The sequence below is a fragment of the Sorex araneus genome, chromosome 3 (assembly GCF_027595985.1).
Source record: "Sorex araneus isolate mSorAra2 chromosome 3, mSorAra2.pri, whole genome shotgun sequence".
Taxonomy (NCBI): domain Eukaryota; kingdom Metazoa; phylum Chordata; class Mammalia; order Eulipotyphla; family Soricidae; genus Sorex; species Sorex araneus.
In genome coordinates this window covers 169,921,708-169,943,493 of record NC_073304.1, presented here as the reverse complement: position 1 = coordinate 169,943,493, position 21,786 = coordinate 169,921,708, and the positions used below count along the sequence as shown (strand labels likewise).

The 21,786-nt window shown below is 64.8% G+C and overlaps 1 protein-coding gene across 5 annotated transcripts in view; it reads right to left on the bottom strand.

Moving 5' to 3' along the window:
* Positions 1 to 2,577: 2,577 nt before the first annotated feature.
* The window catches only part of CEP164 (centrosomal protein 164), a 39,034-nt gene continuing 19,825 nt past the window's right edge, over positions 2,578 to 21,786 (bottom strand). The window contains exons 5-31 of one of the 5 annotated variants that reach the window (XM_055133697.1): positions 20,589 to 20,735; positions 20,224 to 20,358; positions 20,004 to 20,081; positions 16,473 to 16,853; positions 15,136 to 15,213; positions 13,833 to 13,916; positions 12,625 to 12,710; positions 11,664 to 11,792; positions 11,140 to 11,256; positions 9,957 to 10,175; positions 9,130 to 9,261; positions 8,812 to 9,028; positions 8,349 to 8,426; positions 8,093 to 8,224; positions 7,865 to 7,987; positions 6,997 to 7,140; positions 6,817 to 6,900; positions 6,637 to 6,705; positions 6,378 to 6,553; positions 5,768 to 5,894; positions 5,616 to 5,674; positions 5,335 to 5,542; positions 4,987 to 5,098; positions 4,575 to 4,898; positions 4,070 to 4,136; positions 3,549 to 3,674; positions 2,578 to 3,396 (exon numbers count right to left, since the gene is read on the bottom strand). In XM_055133697.1, coding sequence (XP_054989672.1) covers positions 3,303 to 3,396; positions 3,549 to 3,674; positions 4,070 to 4,136; positions 4,575 to 4,898; positions 4,987 to 5,098; positions 5,335 to 5,542; positions 5,616 to 5,674; positions 5,768 to 5,894; positions 6,378 to 6,553; positions 6,637 to 6,705; positions 6,817 to 6,900; positions 6,997 to 7,140; positions 7,865 to 7,987; positions 8,093 to 8,224; positions 8,349 to 8,426; positions 8,812 to 9,028; positions 9,130 to 9,261; positions 9,957 to 10,175; positions 11,140 to 11,256; positions 11,664 to 11,792; positions 12,625 to 12,710; positions 13,833 to 13,916; positions 15,136 to 15,213; positions 16,473 to 16,853; positions 20,004 to 20,081; positions 20,224 to 20,358; positions 20,589 to 20,735 — 3,726 coding nt within the window. In that variant the 3' untranslated portion in view covers positions 2,578 to 3,302. The remainder of the gene's footprint in view (positions 3,397 to 3,548; positions 3,675 to 4,069; positions 4,137 to 4,574; positions 4,899 to 4,986; positions 5,099 to 5,334; positions 5,543 to 5,615; positions 5,675 to 5,767; positions 5,895 to 6,377; positions 6,554 to 6,636; positions 6,706 to 6,816; positions 6,901 to 6,996; positions 7,141 to 7,864; positions 7,988 to 8,092; positions 8,225 to 8,348; positions 8,427 to 8,811; positions 9,029 to 9,129; positions 9,262 to 9,956; positions 10,176 to 11,139; positions 11,257 to 11,663; positions 11,793 to 12,624; positions 12,711 to 13,832; positions 13,917 to 15,135; positions 15,214 to 16,472; positions 16,854 to 20,003; positions 20,082 to 20,223; positions 20,359 to 20,588; positions 20,736 to 21,786) is intronic. The other 4 variants (XM_055133698.1, XM_055133699.1, XM_055133700.1 and 1 more) reach the window with 4 other exon arrangements.

The window sequence follows — 21,786 nt, the reverse complement described above, 5'->3', positions numbered from 1 at the left end:
GGTGCACGTGAGGCATGCATGCCACCGCTCAGTCACGTTCCTTGCTATTTTCTTTTCTTCTCTTAATGTGACGTATCCTATTTAAATTTGCATGTGTTGAACCATCCTTCACGCCAGGGTAAGTGCCACCTGACCTCAGTGATCAGTCCTTTGGACGTGCCATGAAATTTGGGTCACTAGTGTTTAACCAAGAATAAAGCTTGCCTCTATGTTCGTCAGGGATACTGGTGTGTTCTTCGCTTTTTTGGTAGCCTCACTTCCTGAGTTTGGGATCAGGCAAAAACCGGCCTTGTAAGAGTTTGTGTTTTCCTCCTGTCCCATTTTTTGTTTGTTTGTTTGGGGCCACACCTGGCAATGCTCAGGCCTTACTCCTGGCTCAGCACTCCGGAATCACTCCAGGTTCTCAGGGGACCATCTGGGATGCCAAGGATTGAAACCAAGTAGGCAGCAAGCAAGGCAAGCGTACTATCACTCTGGCAAAAATTGCATTGATCTTAGGTCCTCTTTTTCCCTTGGTTACTCTATCCAATTCTATTTGGAATTTTCCCAAAAGTCAACTTTTTTTTTTTCACAGTTGTTCACAGTAATTGATTACATTCAATATTTCAACATCAATCCCACCATTACACCTTCCCACCATCTTTATTTCGAGTTTTACCACCACCACCCAAGATTGCCCCAAAGGCGGGTGCTAAATAATTTATTTTGTATTTCTTGTTATGAATAATTGGCTAAGAGTGATCCAAAGAGGTTTCCTTAGAGGAAAGTGTGTGAAAAGTGTTGTAGCTCATCTTGGTGCCAGTAAGCCCCTGAATTGTTAACATGTTGTTAGAGTTTGAGTCAAAAGTCAACTCTTAAGTTTGGTTTGCCTTCTGCTTTCTTCTTCCATTTCTGCTCTAAATTAGTTCTGCTTTAATTAGTTTAATTAAAGCAAAATTAATTCTGCCTTAAATTAGTTCCTTCCTCTGCTGACTTTGAACTTGGCTGTTTCCAGTTCCTTAAGGCATAGGGTCAGGTTGTTTCTTTGGAACCTTCTTACAAAGAATGGTGGGTTTTTTTAAAAAATAGTATCTTTTTTTTTGGGGGGGTCACACCTGGCGATGCTCAGAAGTTACTCCTGGCTCTGCACTCAGGAATTACTCTGGACGGTGCTCAAGGAACCATATGGGATGTCAAGGATCGAACCCAGGTCAGCCTCATGCAAGGCAAACGCCCTCCCTGCTGTGCTATTGTTCCGTCTCTGCATAGGAGTTTTTTATGGTGGACTTTGCCATTGGAATGCTTCTGCTGCACCCCACAACCTTGGGTATATTGTTCTTCTATTTTGTGCTTGACATTTTAGTTCCCCTTTAATTTCCTCTTTGGTCCATGGATGATTTAAAAGAATATTGTTTCATTTTCATGAATTTGTAGATTTTCCACTACTTGTTGATTTCTAGTTTTATATCATTGTGGTCAGAAAAAAATTATTTGATAGGGGCTGAAGCAACAGTATAGCGGGCCGGGTGCTTGCCAGCACCTTATCTGCACTCAGTGACCCCTGAGTGCAAAGCTGGGAGTAAGTCCTGGGCACTGCCAGGTGTGGCCCAAAATCAAAATAAAGCAGAAAAAGATATTTGATACAATTAAGTACTGTTTGGGGAAGGTCAAACAGTACAGCATGGATGATACAGGATGAAAGTACAGCCTTCTCTACGATCCCCTGGGTACTGCCAGGAATGACGCCTAAGTACAGAGCCAGCTATAAGCCCTGAGTACTGTTGGGTTGGAAAAAAAAAAATTTTTTTTTTTTAGTACAGCAGATAGGAGCTGATTCCCAGTGCCCCATATGATCCCCTGAGCACAGGGCCAGGGGTAAGCCCTAAGCACTGCCAGGCATGGACCCCCCAAAAAAAAACCCCGAGAGATAGAGGGACAGGCCAGCTTTCGCTCATGTGTGTGTGTGTGTGTGTGTGTGTGTGTGTGTGACCCAGGAAGATGCGGTGGGGACAGGCAGGCCAGCTTCCGCTCGTGTGTGTGTGTGTGTGTGTGACCCAGGAAGGTGCGGTGGGGGCAGGCAGGCCAGCTTCTGCTCCTGGTGATGGCCTGGGGTAGGCTCAGGGCCTCAGGCTGGGGGCCAAGACACCCCAGAAGGCAGAGCGGGGACCCTCTGGTGTGCGAATGGGTCCCCTACCACTCCCCCAAAGCTGCAGGCGGGCTCCCCACCCACGGGAGCACCCCCACTCGGCCACTTCACGCAGTTCTTGACCAGGACACGTTGGCGACACCAGGGGGGCTGGGACCACCTCCCAAATAACAGACACAGGGTGTCAGCTGAGGGTCACTGGGCACAGGGGGCCGCAGGGCCTTGCCCACACTGCCTCCCCTCTATGGTGGGCAGACACTGCTCGTGTGTGTCTGTCTGCAGCCTGGGAGTCAGGGTCACCTTAATGTCGACGCTCGGGAAAATCCGCCTCACTGGCCAGCTCAGAGCCACTCCAGCTGGTCTAGGAGTGGATGCATGCAAATGCAGGCACAGTCCATACCCCCGCCTTACACACACACACACACACACACACACACACACACACAGTCTCGTAGAAAACAGACCTGCAGAGATTTAATGGCTGTAGAAAACAGGGCACAGTGTGGGCACTGCTGGCAGAGCCGTGGACCGAGCCAGCGGCGAGAGGGCTGGGACCCGTGTGGGAGCCGTGCCCGCCGGGCACCGGGGTGAGAAAGCTGCTCGGCTCTTGCCGGACCGGGGACAAGAGATGGGAGGGACAGGGCAGAGCAGGTGGGTCCACGTGTCAGACGGGACAATAAAGAGACCTTTCGAGAGGGGGCAGATAGCGACGGCCCTGGGGCCCCTCGAGCCCCTGGCACACCCCCTTTGGAGGGGGCTCTGGTGAGGGAGACAGCCGTGGACACACGTGGCACCAGGCGGAGGGGACCCCGGCGGGCGGGAAAGAGTGCCAGAGGGGGGCCTGCCAGTCACCCCGCCCTTCGGGTGGTGTGTGGCTTCCTGAGAATCGGGCCAGGAGGGCTGGGGGCTGTACCCCACCCCCCGGGCAGGGCTCTGCACATGAGCCGCTCCTGAGAGAAGGCGGGGGAGGAGGGTCAGGGCAAGAAAGGACGTGGCCTCGCTCCCCGCGAGGCTGAGGTATTAGTGAGGAGAGCCTGGGCCCGGCATCTTCAGGAGGGGCGTCCCCTCGGCTGACGCCACCCCTCCCCCCCGGCAGGCACCCCGTGTCTGCGCCGAGACCCAGGCTAGCTGGGTCCTGTGGCCACCGGCCCGGGAGGACAGAGCCGGGCCCCGGGCCTCAGAAATAATGCACGTTCAGTCTGTTCTGCTGGTCCAGGCCCAGCTGCAGGAGGCTCGAGGAGGCCGGGGGCTTGGGCACGGAGAAGAGCTGCCTGGACACCAGGTCAAGGAAGGCGGGTCACGGGAAGTGGAGCCTCCCCCTCCTCCGTCCTCCAGGACCCCCCGCACGGCTGCAGCTGCAGGGGCCTCCCCCTCCCCCTGTGCCCCCCACCTTGCAGGGAGCAGGGCGGGCGCAGGAGGATACGACTTGGGGTCATTCTTGTATCTCCGCAGCCACTTCCGGTTAGCCTCCAGCAGGCTCTCAAAGTTGCTGCTGCCCACCCCGGAGGGCACCTGGGAGTGGGGGCGCTGCAGGAGGCGGAGCTGCTCGCTGCGGGGGCGGGGGAAGGGGGCAGGTCTTCAATCCGCACACCCAGCTGCTTCCTTCTGGGGTCTCCCGCTAAGCAGAGCTCCACCCCTGGCCCTGCCTGTGGGTGCGTCAGCTCCAAGCAGGAATGGGCTCACCCCCGGGACCCCTGCCCCGAGCCCTCCCACCCGCCGACTGCAGGAACCAGTCAGGGGCTCCTGCGACCACCCCCACCCCACCCCTCCTCACTCCTGATGTTCTGCGGACAGGGGACACCGGGAGTGTGGGAAGCAAACAGGCTTGGGGCGGGGGGGGGGGGGGGGGGGGGGCTGAGCCGCTAAGCCCTGCCCGCCGGGGACCCCACAGCCAGACTTTCTCCAGCCTTGGGCAGTGGGCACCCGCTTGCCCGACAGGCTTACCTGGCAGACACGTAACCCAGCCTGTTGCTCAGTGGGGTGGGGCCGCAGCTGAAGAACGGGACCCCAGCTGGAGAGAGGGGCGAGAGGGAGAGAGCTGGGAAGGGCAGAGTGGGTCCCCCAGCGCAGAGTCTCGGCAGGGGGCGACCCGTGGCAGGACCTTCCCTAACTCTGATCCGCCTTCCCTGGGGCTCTCCGCAAGTGGGCCGGGAACCGCCTGCCTTTCCCGTCCCTCTGCAGTAGGGGTGCTGCGTGTCGGGGCGCTGGGGGCAGGGACGCCACGGGTAGAGGCGCTGGGGACAGGGGGCTGAGGGCAGGGGTGCTCCAGCCCAGGGGTGCCAGCAAACCTGTTCCAGGCCCAGGTGAGTGCCATCACCTCCGGGGTTACGTCTGGCCTGCGGGGCCCATGGCCCTACGGTCTGGACTCCTCGCAGGACCCGCCCCCGCGCCCGGCCCTCTGGCGGTGGGGACCCCCCACCCCACTCCCCGCCGGAAGCGGGGGACTCACTGGGGAAATACTTGCGCCACTTCTCCACCAGGAAATCATCCACCGCCTGCGTCACTGAGGCCAGAGGGGGGTCCGGGGCCCAGGCCCACGGGGAGGACACGGGGGCCGTGGACGAGGAGGCGGACAGCGGGGCGGGGTAGGTGGCCATGGGGGCGCTCCGGGGGGCGCCGGCCTGCGCGGGCGAGGCGGTGAGCAGCGGAAGGGGCGCGCGCGGGTCCGGGCCGGCCAGCAGACCCAGTATGCCGCTGAGCTGCCTGCTGACGCGCTGGAGGTCGCTGTGCAGGGCCTGGTATCTGTGGTGGGGGGACCGCTGGGGCGGGGACACTGCGGGGGGGAGGGGGTGGAGCTCAGAGCCACTCGGGGCTGGAGGCCTCCCCACTGCCCCCTCCCAGCCTGCGCCCCCCCAACTCACACTGAACCCGCGAGGACTCAGAAGTGTCGGTGCTCGAGTCGTCCGTGTCGCTGAGGTCGAAGGTCACTGTCTTCTTTGTGGGGGTCCCCTCCTGACTGCCTCTGGAGGGCTGCTGGGAGGAAGTGGCCTTTCCCTCTGCCCACCGCCCGGGGGCAGTCTCCTCCCATCCCATCCTCAGTGACGAACTATCATGCCCCTGGCAGGGGGGCCTGCGCCACCCCCCCACCCCCGCCCTCCGCTCGCTCAGCCCGACCTCCTTCAGCAGGTCGTGCCTTCTGCCCTGACCGACGTCAACACCCGCAGATGCTGGGGTGCGGGGACACGGACACCCGGACAGCGGGGCCTCACCTCCTTCGGCACCTGGTCCGTGTCCTCCGGGGCCTTGCTGCCCGGCAGGCGGGTGGCCGCGTCCTGCTCACCCTCCGGCTCGCGGCACCAGCGCTGGTGCGCGGCCCTCAGGGCCGACTGGCGGCGCCGCATGGAGCGCTTCTGGCGCACCAGGAACTCCCTGGCGTTGCGCAGCGCCTGGCCCTCGGCTGAGAGGTAGTGCGGGGCGCTGCGGGGGCGGCAGGGCTGGTCGTCAGGGGCAGCCTCGGACTCCCACCCTCTCCCATCCCGGGGCGGCTCACCTGTTCAGGGACAGGTCCGGCTCCTTGTAGGGAGAGGAGGCGCCGTCTTTGCTCTGGTTCTGGGGACACAGGTGGGCGATGCGCTGAGCCGGGCGCCCCTGCCAGCCACCGCAAGCCCCCCAGCGCGTGGGTGCCCGGGCGCGGGGACTCACCAGGCCCAGAGAATTCCGCAGGTCCTCGAGGCGGAGGCTGGGCTCAAAGCGGGGCGCGGGGGTGTCCTCCTGTGTGGCCAGCTCCGTCAGGGCCGCCTGCTTCCTCTGCACTTCGGCCTCCAGGTCGCTGTGGGGAGAGGGCGGCCGGCAGGTGCCCACAGGGTTGGCCGAAGCCTCCAGCCCTCCACCGTATGCACTCGGGGACGGGGCACAGCGGGCCGTGCAAGTGCGCACCCGCCTGGGGTCTGGGAGACACAGCGGGGCCGTGCGGGCGCGCACCTTCCTGGGGTCTGGGGTGGGGGGGGCGCATCGGGCCATGCAAGCGTGCACCCACCTGGGGTTTGGGGGACGCAGACCCAGCGGGCCTTGCGGGCGCGCACCCGCCTGGGGTCTGGGGGACGCAGCGGGCCGTGCGGGCGCGCACCCGCCTGAGGTCTGGGGGACGCAGCGGGCCGCGCGGGCGCGCACCCGCCTGAGGTCTGGGGGACGCAGCGGGCCGCGCAGGCGCGCACCCACCTGGGGTCTGGGGGACGCAGCGGGCCGTGCGGGCGCACACCCGCCTAGGGTCCGTTGGGGTGGGGGTGGGGGGCGGAGCGGGCCATGCGCGCACCTGACTTGCTTCTGCAGCCTCTGGCTCTGACCCCGCAGCAGGTCCACCTGGGTCTCCAGCTCGAACCTGCAGGCGCGGAGCTCCTCGAGGGTGCGGCGCAGCTGCCGGCTGGACTCCAGCAGGTGGGCGTGCTCCGTCCGGGCCTCGTCCAGGCGCTGGTGGGCCGAGTGGGCTTCCTGGGGAGAGGATGGGCGCCCTGGAGCCGCGGCCGCCCCGGGACGGGGCTCCACCCTCATTGGTGGTGGGGGGCCAGCCGCACCTCGCTCTCCAGCGCCGCCTGCCTCTGCGCGCTCAGGCGCTGCTGCTTCTCTTTCCGGGCCGCCGCCTCCTGTGGGACAGGCCCAGACCTGAGGTGCCGCTGGCAGGAGAGAAATCGGTCCCCGGGGGGCAAGAAAGACCCAACCCCTGCCCCGCGCATGCCCCGCTCCCCAGCCCTCACCTGGACATCCAGCTCAGCCAGCCTGGCCTTGACCTCCCTGGACCTGCTCTCGAGCTCCGCCTGGAGGTCCTGGAGCTTCCTCTCCTGCACAGAGTGGGGGGCTGTGAGCCTGGGGCGCGGCGACCCCCCGGGCCCCTTTCTCGGCCCCTTTCCTGCCGGGGCGGGCGTCCGGCCCCCCACCTGCTCCCGGCAGCTCCGCCGCGTGTCCTCCAGCAGCCGCTCCTGCTCCCGCCGCACCAGCTCCAGCTCCCGCTCATGGGCGCGGTGCAGCCGGTCCAGCTCCCCGGTGAGGTGGTCCAGGAGCTCCGTCCTCTGCTTCCTCTCCTGCGGGGAGGCCAGCTCTCCTGCTGCCCCCCCAGCCACGTGGCCCCCCCATCCACCCACGGGGCGGGGCACGGGCGGTCACCACGCTCCCCCCCCCACCCGCGAGGCCACCTGTGGTTTGGGAAGAGACGCGACATTCCATCACGGGATGTGAGTTTTCCTGGGGCCAGAGCAGTGGCCTGGGCACGTGACAGCCCCACTGTCCCCCCCCATCCCAGCCCGGTGTGGAGCCTCGGGGACAGGTGACCTCCACGTCAAGCTGTGGCAGGGCAGAGGGTGTCCACGCCAAGAGGGGCCGGGGAGGGGGCTAGGCATGGGGGAGGTGCGACAAAACATCAATCCTGTTGGGTTGCCTGTCTCTCTCCTGGCACCCCGGAGCTGCCCCCAATCCCTGTGGCACAGAGCCAGGCATTGCACACAGGCGGTCGAGCTCCACCCTGGGCACCCCATAGTCCCACCGAGCACCAAGCTGGGAGCAGCCCCAAAGTCAGGAGCTCGCAGCCGGTCAACCGGGGCTCAGAGTCCCGTCCTCTGGGTGGCCCGGCTGCTGCAGGGAGCCCCTGTCCCGAGGCACAGTGACCAGTGAGTGAGCGCAGGACTCAGGTGCCCAGCGGAGTGGGTGTTGCCCCCTACAGGAGGAACCGCTCCTCTGCAGACGCCTCATAAAGGCTGAGGGGTGCAGCCCCCAACGTGTCCCTGGCCCCACGGGGAGCCCCCGGCTCACCTGCGCCTCGTACTGCTCTCGGGCGTCAGCCAGCGCCCGCTGGTGTTCCTGCTTCAGCCGGTCCATCCTCCGCTCGTGCTCCCGCTCCACTTCCTGCCGCTTCTCTTGCAGGAGGGCGCTGAGCTGCGGGGCGGGTGGCAGGCAGGCGGGAGGGGACAGAAGCACGGGGGTCACCCACACGGGTGCAGGCGGCCCCCCGCCCCCAGCTCTGCCGCCACGCGCGCTCACCTCGTGCTCGTACTCGCGTGCGTGCTGAGCCTTCTGCCGGGCCAGCAGCTCGGTGCGCCCCAGGCTCTCCTGCCACGGGCCCCCCTGTCCCGGCTCCGTCTCCTCCGTGGGCTTCTGGGAGTTTGGGGCCACCTGGGGAGGCCAGCACAGGGCCCTGCAGAGAGCCGGCCCTGCCAGGGACCCAGCGCCCACCCTGCTGTGGGAGGGAAACGGGGGCGGCCTGCTGCCCGCCATGCGTGGGACCCCGACAGCTCACCTCCGGGTGCTCAGACTCCCAGGAGCCGGCCAGTTGCTGCAGCTCGGCCCGGTGCGCCTTCTCCAGGGCTGCGGCTGCCTGGCCAGGGACAGAGGCCCTGTGTGTGTCGGGGGTGGGGTCTTGCCCTAGGGCAAGGGGGAGCCAGGAAGCCCACCGCCCCCGCCAGCCCAGCCCTGACCCAGAAATAAGGGTCCAAGAGACCCTGACTAGGCACGCGCAGGGTCCCCCTGCCTGTGGGCAGGGCCACGGCGAAGGGCTGGTCACTGCTGTCCGCTGGTGGCCACTCCTCCCCCAGACTATGAGCAGAAGCTCCATCGGCTTTGCCCAAGAAGCTGGACAGTCTAGACGGGCCGCCAGAGGTGGACCCAGGAGAGACCCCGCCTCTCGTCCCGGGCCGAGATGCAGGGCGCCCTGTCTCGGGACCCCGGGACTGACCCCTGCCCGGGACCCCTGCGCTGCTCACTTCTCTCCGCTCCCCTTCCAGCTGCTCCCGGAGCTGCTCCAGCGCCTGCTCCTTCTCCGTGCTCAAGGAGGCCCGTTGGCGCCGCGCTACCGCCTCCAGCTCCTCCCGCTGCTGCTGCAGCGCCTGCCGGTGCTGCTCTTCCAGGCGGGCGCGCTGGGCCTCCCGCTGGGCCTCCAGCTCCGCCCGCAGCTCCTGCAGGGCCGCCTCCTGCTGCGCCCTGGGCAGACGGAGGGTGGGGCTGGGCCTGGGCGCAGGGGGAGCCGGGCCGAGACCCGCACGCACGCGCGCACACGCCCACACACGCACACGCGCACGCACCTGAGCTGCCTCTCGTCCGCAGCCGTGCTGGACTGGACCTGGGCCCGCAGCTGCGCACGCCTCTGGCCTTCCTCTTCCCGCAGCCGCGCCTCCTCCTCGCGGGCCGCTCGCTGCAGCTGCTCCTTCAGGGAGCTGGGGGGGACACCAGGTTCCTGGGGACTCCAGCAGCTCCCTCTGCACAACCCTCGCTCGAGGCTGCCCATGGCCCCAGACCCACCCGAGCACAGCCTGTCCCAACCTCCGGCCCCCCGACTCCTGGCTCAGCCCGTCCTGGCCCCGTTGCTCCCTTTGCCCGCCACCCCCCCATGGACCCACAGCCACGTGACCCCCAGCTCCGCACTGGCCCCTGAGCCTTCCTGCCCCCCTCCCCTGCACGTGGAAACCCGCAGGCCCGCCAGACCCACTTTAACACAGTCCTGGGCCTCTCCGACCAACCAACCTCTAAGTGGACTCCTCCGCATGTGCTCACGGACATAGGCCCAGCCCAGGCCACAGCGTCTGGCAGCACTTGAGGGCAGGGGCACCGTGCACGGGATGGTCGGCTCCATCCCCCCAAGCCCCTCTCACAGACCCTCACTCCCTGGACATGAGAAACAGGCGCCAGGGCCGGGGCGCCTGGGGCGCAGCACAGGCTCTGCATGTGGGAGCCCGAGTTTCGATTCCCGGTCCCGCACGGTCCCCACCGAAAATAAAGGACGAGAAAGGCATCGGGGGTCAAGTGCTGTGCGGACTGGGAACCCTGAGCCGGCCAGGTCACATGGTGGTTTCTCCCCCACCAAAGCACCCCTGGACCCTGCAGACCCCGGCCTGGCCACACGGGGGCGCACCTGAGCGACTGCTCCTGCTGCTGCCGCAGCTGCCGCCTCTCCTCCTCCTCCTCCTGCCGCAGCTTCTCCCGCAGCTGCTGCAGCTTCTCGCGCTGGAGCCCCAGCAGCCGCTGCTCCTCCCGGGCGAGCGCCTGCAGCCCCGCCGCCTCGGGGGCCGGGGCCGGGAGCGTGGCCTCCCGGGGCTGCTGTTGGGGGGCCACTGGCGGCGCCGTGGGCTGCCTGCGGGAGAGGGTCCACACCGCCCGGGCGTGGTGGGGTGCAGTTATAACCCGGGGGCAGGGTGGGGGTCCCGGGATCGAGTTCAGGGCCTTGCCACGCTTGACTGGAGCTCTGCTACCTGAGCTTCCCGGCTCCCCCCCGCCCAAGCCTCCGGGACCCCGGAGGACTTGACGAACACCTGCAGCTGGAGCGGGAGCACTGCCCAGGGACGGGGCTGCGACAGTGCTCCCGCCTGCACAGCCCCTAGCTGTCTGCTGCTGGACGCACCCAAGACATGGTTAGGGAGAGAGGGAGCTGGGCCGGCCACAGGCCCTGCGTGGTCAGGCCTCAGTCGGGGCCCTGCCACTGCACTGCCCCTCCCCCACCCCCACCCCCACCCCCAGCACCAGCCGCTCGAGCTCTGAGTCATCCAGCCAGAAGAGATGAAAAACATCTGGGACAAGAGAAAAATGTTTCGGGGCTGGAGCCATAGCACAGCAGGGAGGGCTTGCACACAGCCTTGCACACGGCTGACCTGGGTTCGATCCCCAGCATGCCATAGGGTCGCCCAAGCACCGCCAGGAGTCATTCCTGAGTGCAGAGCCAGGAGTAGCCCCTGAGCATCGCCGGGTGTGACCCAAAAAGCAAAAAAAAAAAAAAAAAGTTTTAAGAGGATCCAGAGGCTGGAGGGACAGTCCAGCAGGGAGGGCACTTGCCTTCCACACGGCCAACCCGGGTTCGATCCCCAGCACCCCATATGGTGCCCTGAGCCACACCAGGAGTGATGCCTGAGCACATGCAGGCGTGGCCATAAAGAAGAGAAAGCGGGTCCAGGGCTGACGCTCAGCAGCACAGCCCCCGCCCCAGAGGCCCCTCCCCCTCCCCCAGGGCCACACAAGATAAAGGGGAGGATGGAGCCCCCGTGTCTGGGAGCCCCCAGGACGGGCCCTGCCCCCGGGACAGGACACAGGGCAACGGTGCTTACGCCTCGGGTGACGCTGGGGGGCTGGGGCGGGCCGGAGCCGGCTCTGGCTCCTCCACCTGCCCGTGCTGCTCCCGGGCCCCTGCCGGGGTGCCCGGCGGGCTGGGGGTCTCTTCCTCCCTTCAGAACAAGGAGAAAGCTGCGGTGGTAAGGCCAGCAGGAAGGCGAGGGGCTCCCTGGGGTCGGAGTGACGGGGGCCAGGCAGGGGCCCCACTGGGCCCCCCGGGTGTGAGCTGTACCCAACTCCTCTCAAGTACCCGGTGGGGGAGGAACCATGCATCTGCACCCCAGAGGTGGGGCGACGGGGGCGGGGGCAGCCAGGCCTGAAGAGGGGCGTCCCCGGGCCAGGCCTTCAGCTGCTCTGGGCGTCGGTGAGGCCCTTGGTCCCCAGCCCAGCAGCGGGGCTGTGGGGGGACGCAGAAACCACGGTGGCTGCTGCCGAGGCCGCACGCCTGTTCATGTCCCCTGCATGCCAGTGGCGGCATGCAGACCTCCCCGGCGCCCCCAAGCTCCCCCTCCCACCGCACCTCTGCAGGGAGGCCTGTAGGAGGGGGCTGCCTGCGTCGTCCTCAGGACCCTCGGCCTCCTCCTGCTCCGGCGGCCCTTCCTTGGGGCCGGGACGGGGGATGGGACTCAGCAGCCGAGACTCCTCTGACCTGCAGGACCAGAACAGCAGGAAGGAACCCCTGGACCTGGACCCCCGCCCCAAGCCACCGCCAGACACGGCCAGGCCTCAGCACCCAAGCCCGGGCGGCGCCTGAGTGAGAGCAGGGCACGGGGGCGCACGCTCAGAGCCCCCCACAGGGCCACACAGGGCTGCAACTGGAGACTGCAGAACCAGCACGGGGCTGAAGCTTCTGGGAGGCTTTTCGAGGGAGGGTGACGACCCTGCCCCTTCAGAAGGGGGCTTCTCTCCTCAGCTCAGGCAATGGAGCTGGGAGGCGGGCACACACACGTGCACATACAAGCACATGTGTGTACACACATGTACATAAGCACACACGCTCATGCAGATGTGATGTTCATGCACGTGCACGCATGTACACATGCATACGCACAAGTGTGCACAGTGCACATACACACATGCACAAATGCAGGAACTCACGTGCACTTGAGCACCCCCCAGGCCCCCACACGTGCACACTGCACGCCTCACATGACAGGGCCTCTGGCGAGGGTGCAGCACACTTCCCGAAGGCGTGTCCCGCCCGGGGACAGGACCAGGCACACACTCGGCTCCGCCGAGCCCCACCAAGAGCACCCACGGGACCTTAAGCCCGTTTCAGCACCTGTGTGTACAGATGCATGCACACATGTGCAGCGACAGAGGGACACACAGACCCGGCCAAGTCAGCCCGTCAGCCACATACGGAGCCAGGCCCTCTGCCATGTCCACGTGGTCAAGTCACGCCCCATGCATAAGCGGCATCCAAGCTCAAGCGGCTGGTCTACAGCAACAAGCCACGCCCCTGGCCACGCCCCTCGTACCTCTCGGAGCCTCCCGTTGGCTGGCTCTGCCACTCCTCCCAGCCCGACTGGCCGCTGTCCTTGTCTCCTCTTCCCACCCTCTGGGCCTGCAGGTGAGACGCAGGAGAAAGGATGCCCCAGGGCGTCTTCACCCAAGATTCAAATCCGCCCCCCCCCCAAGGCCGCTACAGTGCTCAGGAGCTGCCACGGGCCTCGGGGCAGCAGCAGGACAGTGCCGTCCCCAGGGTCCCAGGGTCAGTCTCGCCACGGTCACTGCCGGGAGCTGGGGGAAGTCAGGCAGGAACCCCGCTCCTGCTCCTGAGACAGACACGTTCGTGCAGCCCTAGTCCCCGAGACACGCAGCTCAGGCCAGGGCAGCAGACAGAAGGGGGAGGAGGGCAAAGGGCTGCCGCCCCCGCTCAGGCCCCGAGTTTGACCCCTGGCACCACACAACTGCCCCAGGGAGCCCCGGCCCTCAGGCCTGAGGACGGAACCATCCAAGCCTTGGGGGTTAGGCCAACCACCACCAGAGGTGGCCCCGGCACTGCTCGGGAGGCACCGCCCCCCCACACACACACACAGGTGGGTGATGAAGATGACGGAGACACGGTACAAAGATGACATCCCAGTGGACAGGACCCTCAGGCAGCTGGAGCCACGCAGGGCTGAACAGGAGGCCCCAGCGTGGGCCAAAGCCTCCAGGGGCCTTTTCAGGGGAACGACACCTCCTGCCCCTTCAGGAGGGGCTTCTCTCCCCAGCTCGGCAGGGACTGGACTGTCCACGAGGACAGCAGGTCACAGGCGGCCCAGGTCAGCAAAGGCAACACATGGTGGGCAGGGGTGAGTGGGCGGGTCAGACGTCCTGCAGGGTCTAGGCACCCCCTGGCCGGACCCAGCCAGGTTCTAGCACTTTCCACCCAGGAGCCTGTCACCGCTCTGTCACACAGGACAGTACACGTGGCAACGGGGTGTTTCGAGGGTCCATCAGACCCTGACCGGGAGCCCCAACTCCTGTCCAAGGAGGGGGCACACACCAGCTCGCCAAAGGGACGGCTCGGGGCCAGGACAGGAGGGGCAGCGGGACAAGGGGCTGGCACAGCACCCTGCCGAGGAGCTGGCCAGGCGTCCCAGGCCAGCAGCCACCTCCCAGACCCCACCCCTATGTTCCACCCCCCAGACCCCAACCCCCAGGCCCCAGGCCCCATCCCCAGACCCACCCCCAGACCCACCTCCCAGGCGCCTCCATTCAGCACTGGGGAGAGCTCGTTAACGTCCAGCAGGTGCTCCGAGATCCGGCTGCGGAAGCCCAAGTCCTGCAGACAAGACAAGGCAAATGGGGTGGACATGTCAGATGTGGGGTCACGGTCACACGGTGGGGGAGGGGGCCACCAGGTCAGGAGGTCACCACAGACTGTGGTCAGGGTCTCACTGCCCACTGGGATCTCTCCCGCTCCACCCGGACTCCAGCCTTCCAGAAGGGCACGGAGCAGCACCCTGACCAGACTGCCCAGGGTCCAGTCTGAGCAGGGAGAAGGGGTTTCCGGAGAGCTCCAGAGTCCCCACAGCAGGCACCGGCCTGGGGGGCGGGAGGCCCTGCCCCCCTCTCATGCCTCTCATGGGGATGGGCAGGTGTGGCAACGGGCAGGTGTGGCAACGGGCCGGGAGGTCGGGGCACCCGGGGCTAGCGTCCAGGCTCCAGCCTTGGCCAGGGGGCTGCAGGGAGGGGCCTTCGGGCACAGCAAGTGCTGCGCCCTGGCTGCCCCAGGACCCCGATGGGCAGCCCCTCCTGACCGATGGCGGGTGCTGAGCCGGGCCTGGCCCCCCTGCGCTCCCCAGAATGACATCGCCAACGGTGCATTTCCTGCTTGACGGCCTGAGCCCCGGCCACCAGCGGTCCTGCCAGCCGACTCTCTGCCCCTCCCGTAGCAGAGGCTTTTCCCCACTTAACACAGCTGCCTTAGCCCACGGCTCAGTGAGGGGCGAGGGCACGCAGCCCCCAGCCCCAACGCAGCCCCACTCAGCCCTCCCCAAACAGACAGAGCAGGCAATGGCCTCGTGCTCTCGCAGACTCGGTCTTCCCCCAGGTGTGAGTCAGAAGAGCAGACTTCACGTGACATTTCTCTAACAGTGACGTTCTTTTCTTTTCCTTCCGCACGTGCCAGGGGTGATACCAGAGCACACACATGCCGGGCAGGTGCTCTGCTGTGAGCCGCAGGCCCGGCACCGTGGTGACGTTCTCAACATTCTCAGTGTTTGCCATCTGGGGGTCATACCGGGCGGTGCTCGGGGGACCGGGAGGTGTAGGGTGGCCTACACTGGGCCTGTGCACCACCCCTCTCCCTGACAGTGGCGCCTCCAGCCTCGCTCCTTCCTCGGCAACGAACGATGGAGCGAGCTCCACACAGGGCCCCACGGCAGGCCGGGCCAGCAGGGTGAGGCACGGCACGGTGGGAGCGAGCTCCCTCCACGGGCTATAAGGAGGGGGCACATGCACGCACACGCCTGTGTCCCGCCCGCCTGCCCCGCACTCACCAGGCCCAGGAAGGACTTGGAGTCGGAGGAGTCGCCCGACAGCCGGAGCCTCTCCACGTGCTCACTGAGGTCCAAGTCCTGGGGAGAGACGCGGCCATCAGAGGACCCCGCCAGGCCCGGTGCAGGGTCACACCCCAGCCAGTCCCGCCTCTTCGGGAAGAGTGAGGGGCATGGAGACCCCCACCCACGCTGAGTCGGAAGACCAGGGACCCCCATGGGCCCCACCTCCATTCATCACGCCATCAGCCTGGTCTTGCCAGAGCAAGGGCCTGTCCTGGGTGGGCTCAGAGAGCTGCGGGCACCCTTGACAGCTGAGCAAGGGAGGCAGCCTCAGTGCCCCCGGCCCCCACACTCCCTGACTACCCACACTGGCCAGCGTCCTTTGAGGACAGGGAGCACCTGGGGGAGCAACACACACACACACACTTGGCATTCACTCACCCACATGGGCGCGCACACACCCACACACTCATGCACATTTACTCATGTGCACTCACACGCACACAATGCACTCACACAAGCACACTCATGTATGTTTGATCATGTGCACCACACACATGCATTTAGGTGCACACATGCACGCATATGCTCACACATGCACTCCCACATGCACTCCCATGCTTCTACTTAGTCATGCACACACTCATGTACACACATGCTCATACTCACGCACTCACACTCATGCACACACACAAACTCATACACACAGGTGCACATACTCATGCACACTCACACATGTAATCACTCACTCACATGCCTGTACTCACTCAAGCAAATACACACACGCAATGCCACTATCACACCTGTACTCACATATACAGATACACTCAAGCATATACTCACACACATGCAATCACACTATCACACATGCACACACATGTCCTCACACAAAAACTCATACACTCACACACATTCTCATGCTATCACAGGCACAAATGCACTCATGTATGCTCTCATACTGTCATGCACCCACACATTCACACATGCACTCACACCATCACACACGAGCTCACATACACACATGCACTCAGGCTAGCACACAAACACTCACAAACACACATGAGCTCCCACTATCACACACATGCACCCACATACATATACACACATGCACACACTCACACATGAGGAAGGAAGTGCAAGAGAACAAGCGGGCCTCTGGCAAAGACCCCTGTACAGCGTGGGGGCAGGGGGCACCTCATGGGGAGCTGTCTTACTGCCGCGGGGTCTGGCGTAGGGCCTGACTGGTGCTACGCCTGCTTCAAGGGTGGGCACGTGGGGACAAGCCCCGCAGGAGGCTGGGGTGACGGTGAGACGGGCTGGCGGGAGCAGCACCTCACCTCGCTTACATCCGACAAGCTCGCTCTCAGGCGGGACGGCTCCTTCGCTTCCCCTTCCCTGCTGGGACCTTCCTTCCCCGCATCCCCGTCCCCGGGGCTCTCTGGGGGCTGTCTGGTGCTGGCTTTGGCAGGCTGAGGGCCCCCGGGGTCCGGCTCGGGACTCTTCAGGCTCCTGACGGGGTGGGGCTCATTCTTCTCGAGCCGCTCTTTCTTGGGGGTGCGGGCGCCCTCCCCTCTGCCCGGGCCACCTCTGCTGCCTTTGCCGCTGCCCGGGCTGCTGTCTGCCCCGTGGCCGGGGAGCTTGCCGGCAGAAGTGGGGCCGGCGGCCTCGGAGCCCCGAGACGGGTCCCTCCTCTCAAGCTGGCTCGTCGGCGGAGACTCCTGCAGAGGGGAAAAGCCGCAGCCCCGTGGGGAAGTGGCCGGGGGGGGGGGGGGGCAGGACACGGCATCTGTCCAGAGCCCACAGCACCACACACCCAACCGGCGCCTGGCCATGGACTCTGGACCCCCCACGGTACTGGGGGGAAGCCCCCACCCGTGCCGGCCATCAGGGGGGCTCTACACCCACATCAAGGAAGAAACGCTCCCGCTCCAGTGCCCACCCCAGTCGCACGGAGAGGACACAGGCTCTGGCAGGGGACAGCGCCCAGACTAAAGGTGTCCACAATGCCTAGTTTGGGTGTTCAGTGTATGTATGCGCATGTGTGTATACATGTGTGCATGTGCGTGTGTGTGTGTGTGTGTGTGTGTTCATGTTTGGGGTATGTGTAAGGAGACCCACCCATCCCAGGGAGAGCCGAGAGCATCCAGTCTGCTGCCCCCTTCTGGTTGCACAGGAAAGTGACAGGGCAAACCCAGCCCAGCCAGAGCCCCCAAGATCCGTCTTGGGGACACTAGTCCCAGGGCCTGGGAAGCTAGTACTGGGGTTGGGGCACATGCTAGGCGACCCCGGTTGGATGCCCAGCACCACATGACTGCCCAAACACTGCCGAGTGTTCTCTGGGGCCCCAGGGCTCCCTGGCACTGCCGGGTCCAAGGAAGACAGCATCCCGGGGCCCCAGCACCAAACCACAGCCACAGAGTCAGACAGAGTGTCACCGGGAATGGGCCCTTGGCACCCTGAGCCGAGCCTGGCAGTCTCCCAAAAAGGGGCAGGAGAGTAAAGCTGATCCAAGTACTGAGCACTTCTGGGTGTGATTAAAAAAAAAAAAAAAGGAATTTCTCGGGTGACTCTGAGGGATTATTTTTCCTCAGAAAACAGAGCAGCCGCCAAATAGGCTTGGGGTGCCTCTGCTTCACCCAGCGGGCCAGGAGACCGCACCCCGCTCAGAGGCAGGTCTCAAAGCTGACCCAGACCAGGCCCACGGTCAGGACGCCAACTGGGAGCGCAGGAAGTGATGGTCACGACCAGCACAGTCCAAAACTGGGAGAGTTCTGGATGGAGGAAAGCCGAACTCAGGAGGGGCCCTGGGGGTCCCGGGGAGGGCTCAGGGGCTAAATCGTCTTCCTCGCAAACGTGAGGCCATGAGGGGCTGGAGCGACAGTACAGCAGGCGGGGCGCTTGCCTTAACACGCAGTTGACCTAGACTTGATCCCCGGCACCTCATGAGATCCCCCGAGCCCTGCCAGGAGTGATCCCTGGCACAGAGTCCGGAGTAAGCCCCGAGCGCTGCCGGGAGTGGCCCCAAAGCAAAGAAAGATAATAAGGATATGAGATTAAACCCGGGGGTCAGAGCAACAGTACCGCAGCTCAGCCTTGCACGTGACTGACCCAGCTTCAATCCCTGGTACCCCACATGGTCCCCTGAGCCCCGCCAGAGATCTCTGAGCACAGAGCCAGAAGACAGCCCTGAGCACCACTAGGGATGGTCCCCTTCCCAAAAAATATTAAACCCGTGCCACAGGCCCTTTTCTGAGTGAGGTGACATCCTAGTAAAATGTGAGGGATCTGTCACATTCACCGTGCATAAAGTATTTAAGAGAACTTGATATAGTAGGCTTGTGAAAGGTTTAATTACGTCTGCAATCAATATTTAAAGGCTTGGGAAAATCTAAGTTGACTTCAGGATTTATTGCTTGCACGAGTACTCGGGAATGCTTAGACAAAAGGATAATTGCTAAAGATTAATAAACCAGGGCCAGAGAGACTGTACAGAGGAAAAACGCTTGCCTTACACGTGGCCAAACTGGGTTTGATTCCTGGCACCACAAGTGGTCCCTGAGCAAGGCGAGAAGTAAACCCTGAGCTGGGTATGGCCGGAAACAAACACACACAAAGGGGGGCTGGGGGGAGACTGAAAACTCAGGCACCGGGGGCCGGAGCAATAGTACAGTGGGGAGGGTGTTTGCCCTGCACTCGGCCAACCCGGGTTTGATCCCCAGCATCCCATAGGGTCCCCCAAGCACCCCCAGGAGTGATTCCTGAGTGAAGAGCCAGGAGGAACCCCTGAGCATCGCCGGTTGTGACCCAAAAACCAAAAAGAGGAAAAAGAAAAAATCTACCACCCACTTTTTTTTTTCCTTTTTGGGTCACACCTGGCGATGCACAGGGGTTTCTTCCTGGCTCTGCACTCAGGAGTCACCCCTGGCGGTGCTAGGAATCGAACCCGGGTCGGCCGCGTGCAAGGCAAACGCCCTACCCGCTGTGCTATTGCTCCAGCCCCAACTACCACCCACTTTTTAGGGAAAAAAAATTGCTCAGGGCCCCCTGGACATCTGCCTTCTGTAAGCAAACAGAAACCAACCCCAAGTTGTACCCGAGGTCACTATTGCCCCCCCGGCCATTCCTGTCCACTATGGGGGACTCTGCTCAAGCCAGACGGTCACTCCCCCAGATCAGCTCCTGGGGCCCTGCTATGCCCCTTCGCACCTCTCTCTCCTATGTGACAGCCCACCCCAGTCCCTGGCAGCTCAGACAGCCCTCGCCTCCCTCCTCCCCCCTCCCTCTCCCCCACTCTCCCCCTCCCCCTCTCCTTTCTCTTCCTCCCTCCCCTCTCTCCCTCCCTCTCTCTCACTCTCCCTCTCCCCCCACCCTCTTTGTCCCTCTTCCTGTCTCCCCTCCCCCTCCCTCCCTTTCTCTCTCTCCCCCTTCCCTTTTCTCTCTCTCACTCCCTCTCCCTTCCCCTTTCCCCTCTCTCCCATTCTCCTCCTCTCCCTTTCTCTCCTTTTCTCTCTCTCCCCCTCTCCCCCTTCCCCCTCCCCCTCCCTCTCTCCCGCCCCATTCCTGCCCGTGCCTGGCCCCACACCCCTATCAGCAGACAGTGTGGGCAGGGCCCGGGCACAGGAGTGCCAGCACCCAACACCAGCGCAGACGTGCAGGAGCGCGTCGCCACCATCCCCAGGCAGGGCAGGCGGGGAAGGCCCGTACCTCCACCATCCCCGGGCAGGGCAGGCGGGGAAGGCCCGTACCTCCACCATCCCGGGGCAGGGCAGGCGGGGAAGGCCCGTACCTCCACCATCCCCAGGCAGGGCAGGCGGGGAAGGCCCGTACCTCCACCATCCCCGGGCAGGGCAGGCGGGGAAGGCCCGTACCTCGTAGACAAAGGCCGCGCTGAGCGCCCCGACGTCCAGGTGCAGGTCCTTCAGGGGGTCGCTGGAGCTGCCGACACTCTGCAGACACGCGCACGTGAGTGCATGGCCGGGAAGGCCCGATGGACCAAGGGCCAACTCGAGACAGGAGGAAGACGTGGCTCAAAGGGAGGTGCTGGGGTCCACCCCGCGGACGCCGTGGGCTCCCCACAGTGGCGCCTACCTGGCGGTCACTGTCTGCCACTTCCTCCTGGGGGGCCTCCACCCCCCGCCCCAGGAGGCCGAGGGCGTTCCTGTCCCGGTGGATGGAGCCTTGCGGCCCCTCGGGGTTGGCCTGAGTCCTGAGAGTGTGCTGCGGCTGGGGGAGAGAGGGCGGGGCGGGTTCAGTGTGCGCGGGCTCCGGCCACGATGCCCAGCCGCCCTTCCCCAGCCCAGCTGTGAGACAGGGACATATGTGCGCAGACCTCGGCTCGGAGCCCAGGCCGCGGGGCCCTGCCACAAGCCGAGGGGCTCGGGGGCTCGGCTGTGCCCCTCCCCTTGCCCGCGGGGCCACGAGAGCGGGGCACGGGACACGGGGGCAGGACTCACCAGCGGGAGGTCTCCGGGCTGCCCCGACTCGGCTGAGCTGCCCAGGCTCCGGCTCTGCGTCCGTCCGGGCGCGCCGTCCACCAGCCCTCGCAGTGGGGCCAGGCCCCCCGGGGGGACGTGCGTGGGGGCAAGGGGGGCTCCCGGGGCCTGGAGACAGAAAACATCGTGTTACACGCCCCAGGCACCTCGGGGGCTGGTGGGTGGGGTCGGAGACGGAGACAGAAACACACCCTCTGAGTCCCGCCCCCTCCTGATGAAGCCCACCTCTGCTCCAGGGAGGACGGGCAGGGGGCTTCTCTGTCCCCATCCCCTGGCGCTCTCTGAGGGCTCGGCATCAGACCCCAGACGGAGGGATGCAGGGAAGGGCCCGAGCGCACAGCTCATCACCAGGGAGGCGACCCCAAGCCGAGGGCCACCTCCGGGAGGAACCGGGTCCCCTCACTGCCGCCTCTGCGGCTGTGACCTGCCCTGACAAGGTGGGTGTGAGACGGGGGCTGGGACAGACTCGGGCAGGGGGCCGAGAAAGGCTGGGGCAGAGCTTCACACAGGGGAACCCCAGGCCCCAGCCCTGGCACCCCCTGCCCCCTGGGCACCACCAGGAGACCCCCAAACCGCACAGCAGGAGGGGTTTCGCCTACCCACCCCCTGCAGGGCCGGGCAGGGCCCCCAAGTCACAAAGAATATCAGTTATGAAAAAAACATACTGAGGGGCCGGAGAAATGGCACAGGGGCGAGGAGCCCGCCGTGCACGTGGCCGACCCCCATCTGATCCCCAGAACCATATGGTGTCTCCCCCGCCAAAAAATACTGGCCGTAGCCCTGGAGGCGCCCAGCACGGCCAGGGTGGGCAAGGACCGCCCCCCCACCCCACCCCACCCCTGCCCAGGACCGAAGGCCCGGGCCGACCGCACCCTCGGGTCTCACTGCAGTCACCCAGCTTGGGGGGCCCGGGGCCTCCTGGGCACCTCTTGGGAGACCCCCAGTAGGTGTGTGAAAAGGAGGAGCGTGTGCGAGCCACAGACGAGCGCCCCGGGCCCCCCCACGGGGAAGAGGCCAATGGGCCCTCAGGTTTCCCATCCCGGGCATGAGGCTGCGTGTCTGCCCTCGGGCCTGCAGCTCTGATCGCGAGGCGGGTGGAAGCAGGCGGGGCCCGAGGCCATCAGGGCCCACCGCACTGCCCAGGCCACACCCCAGCAGG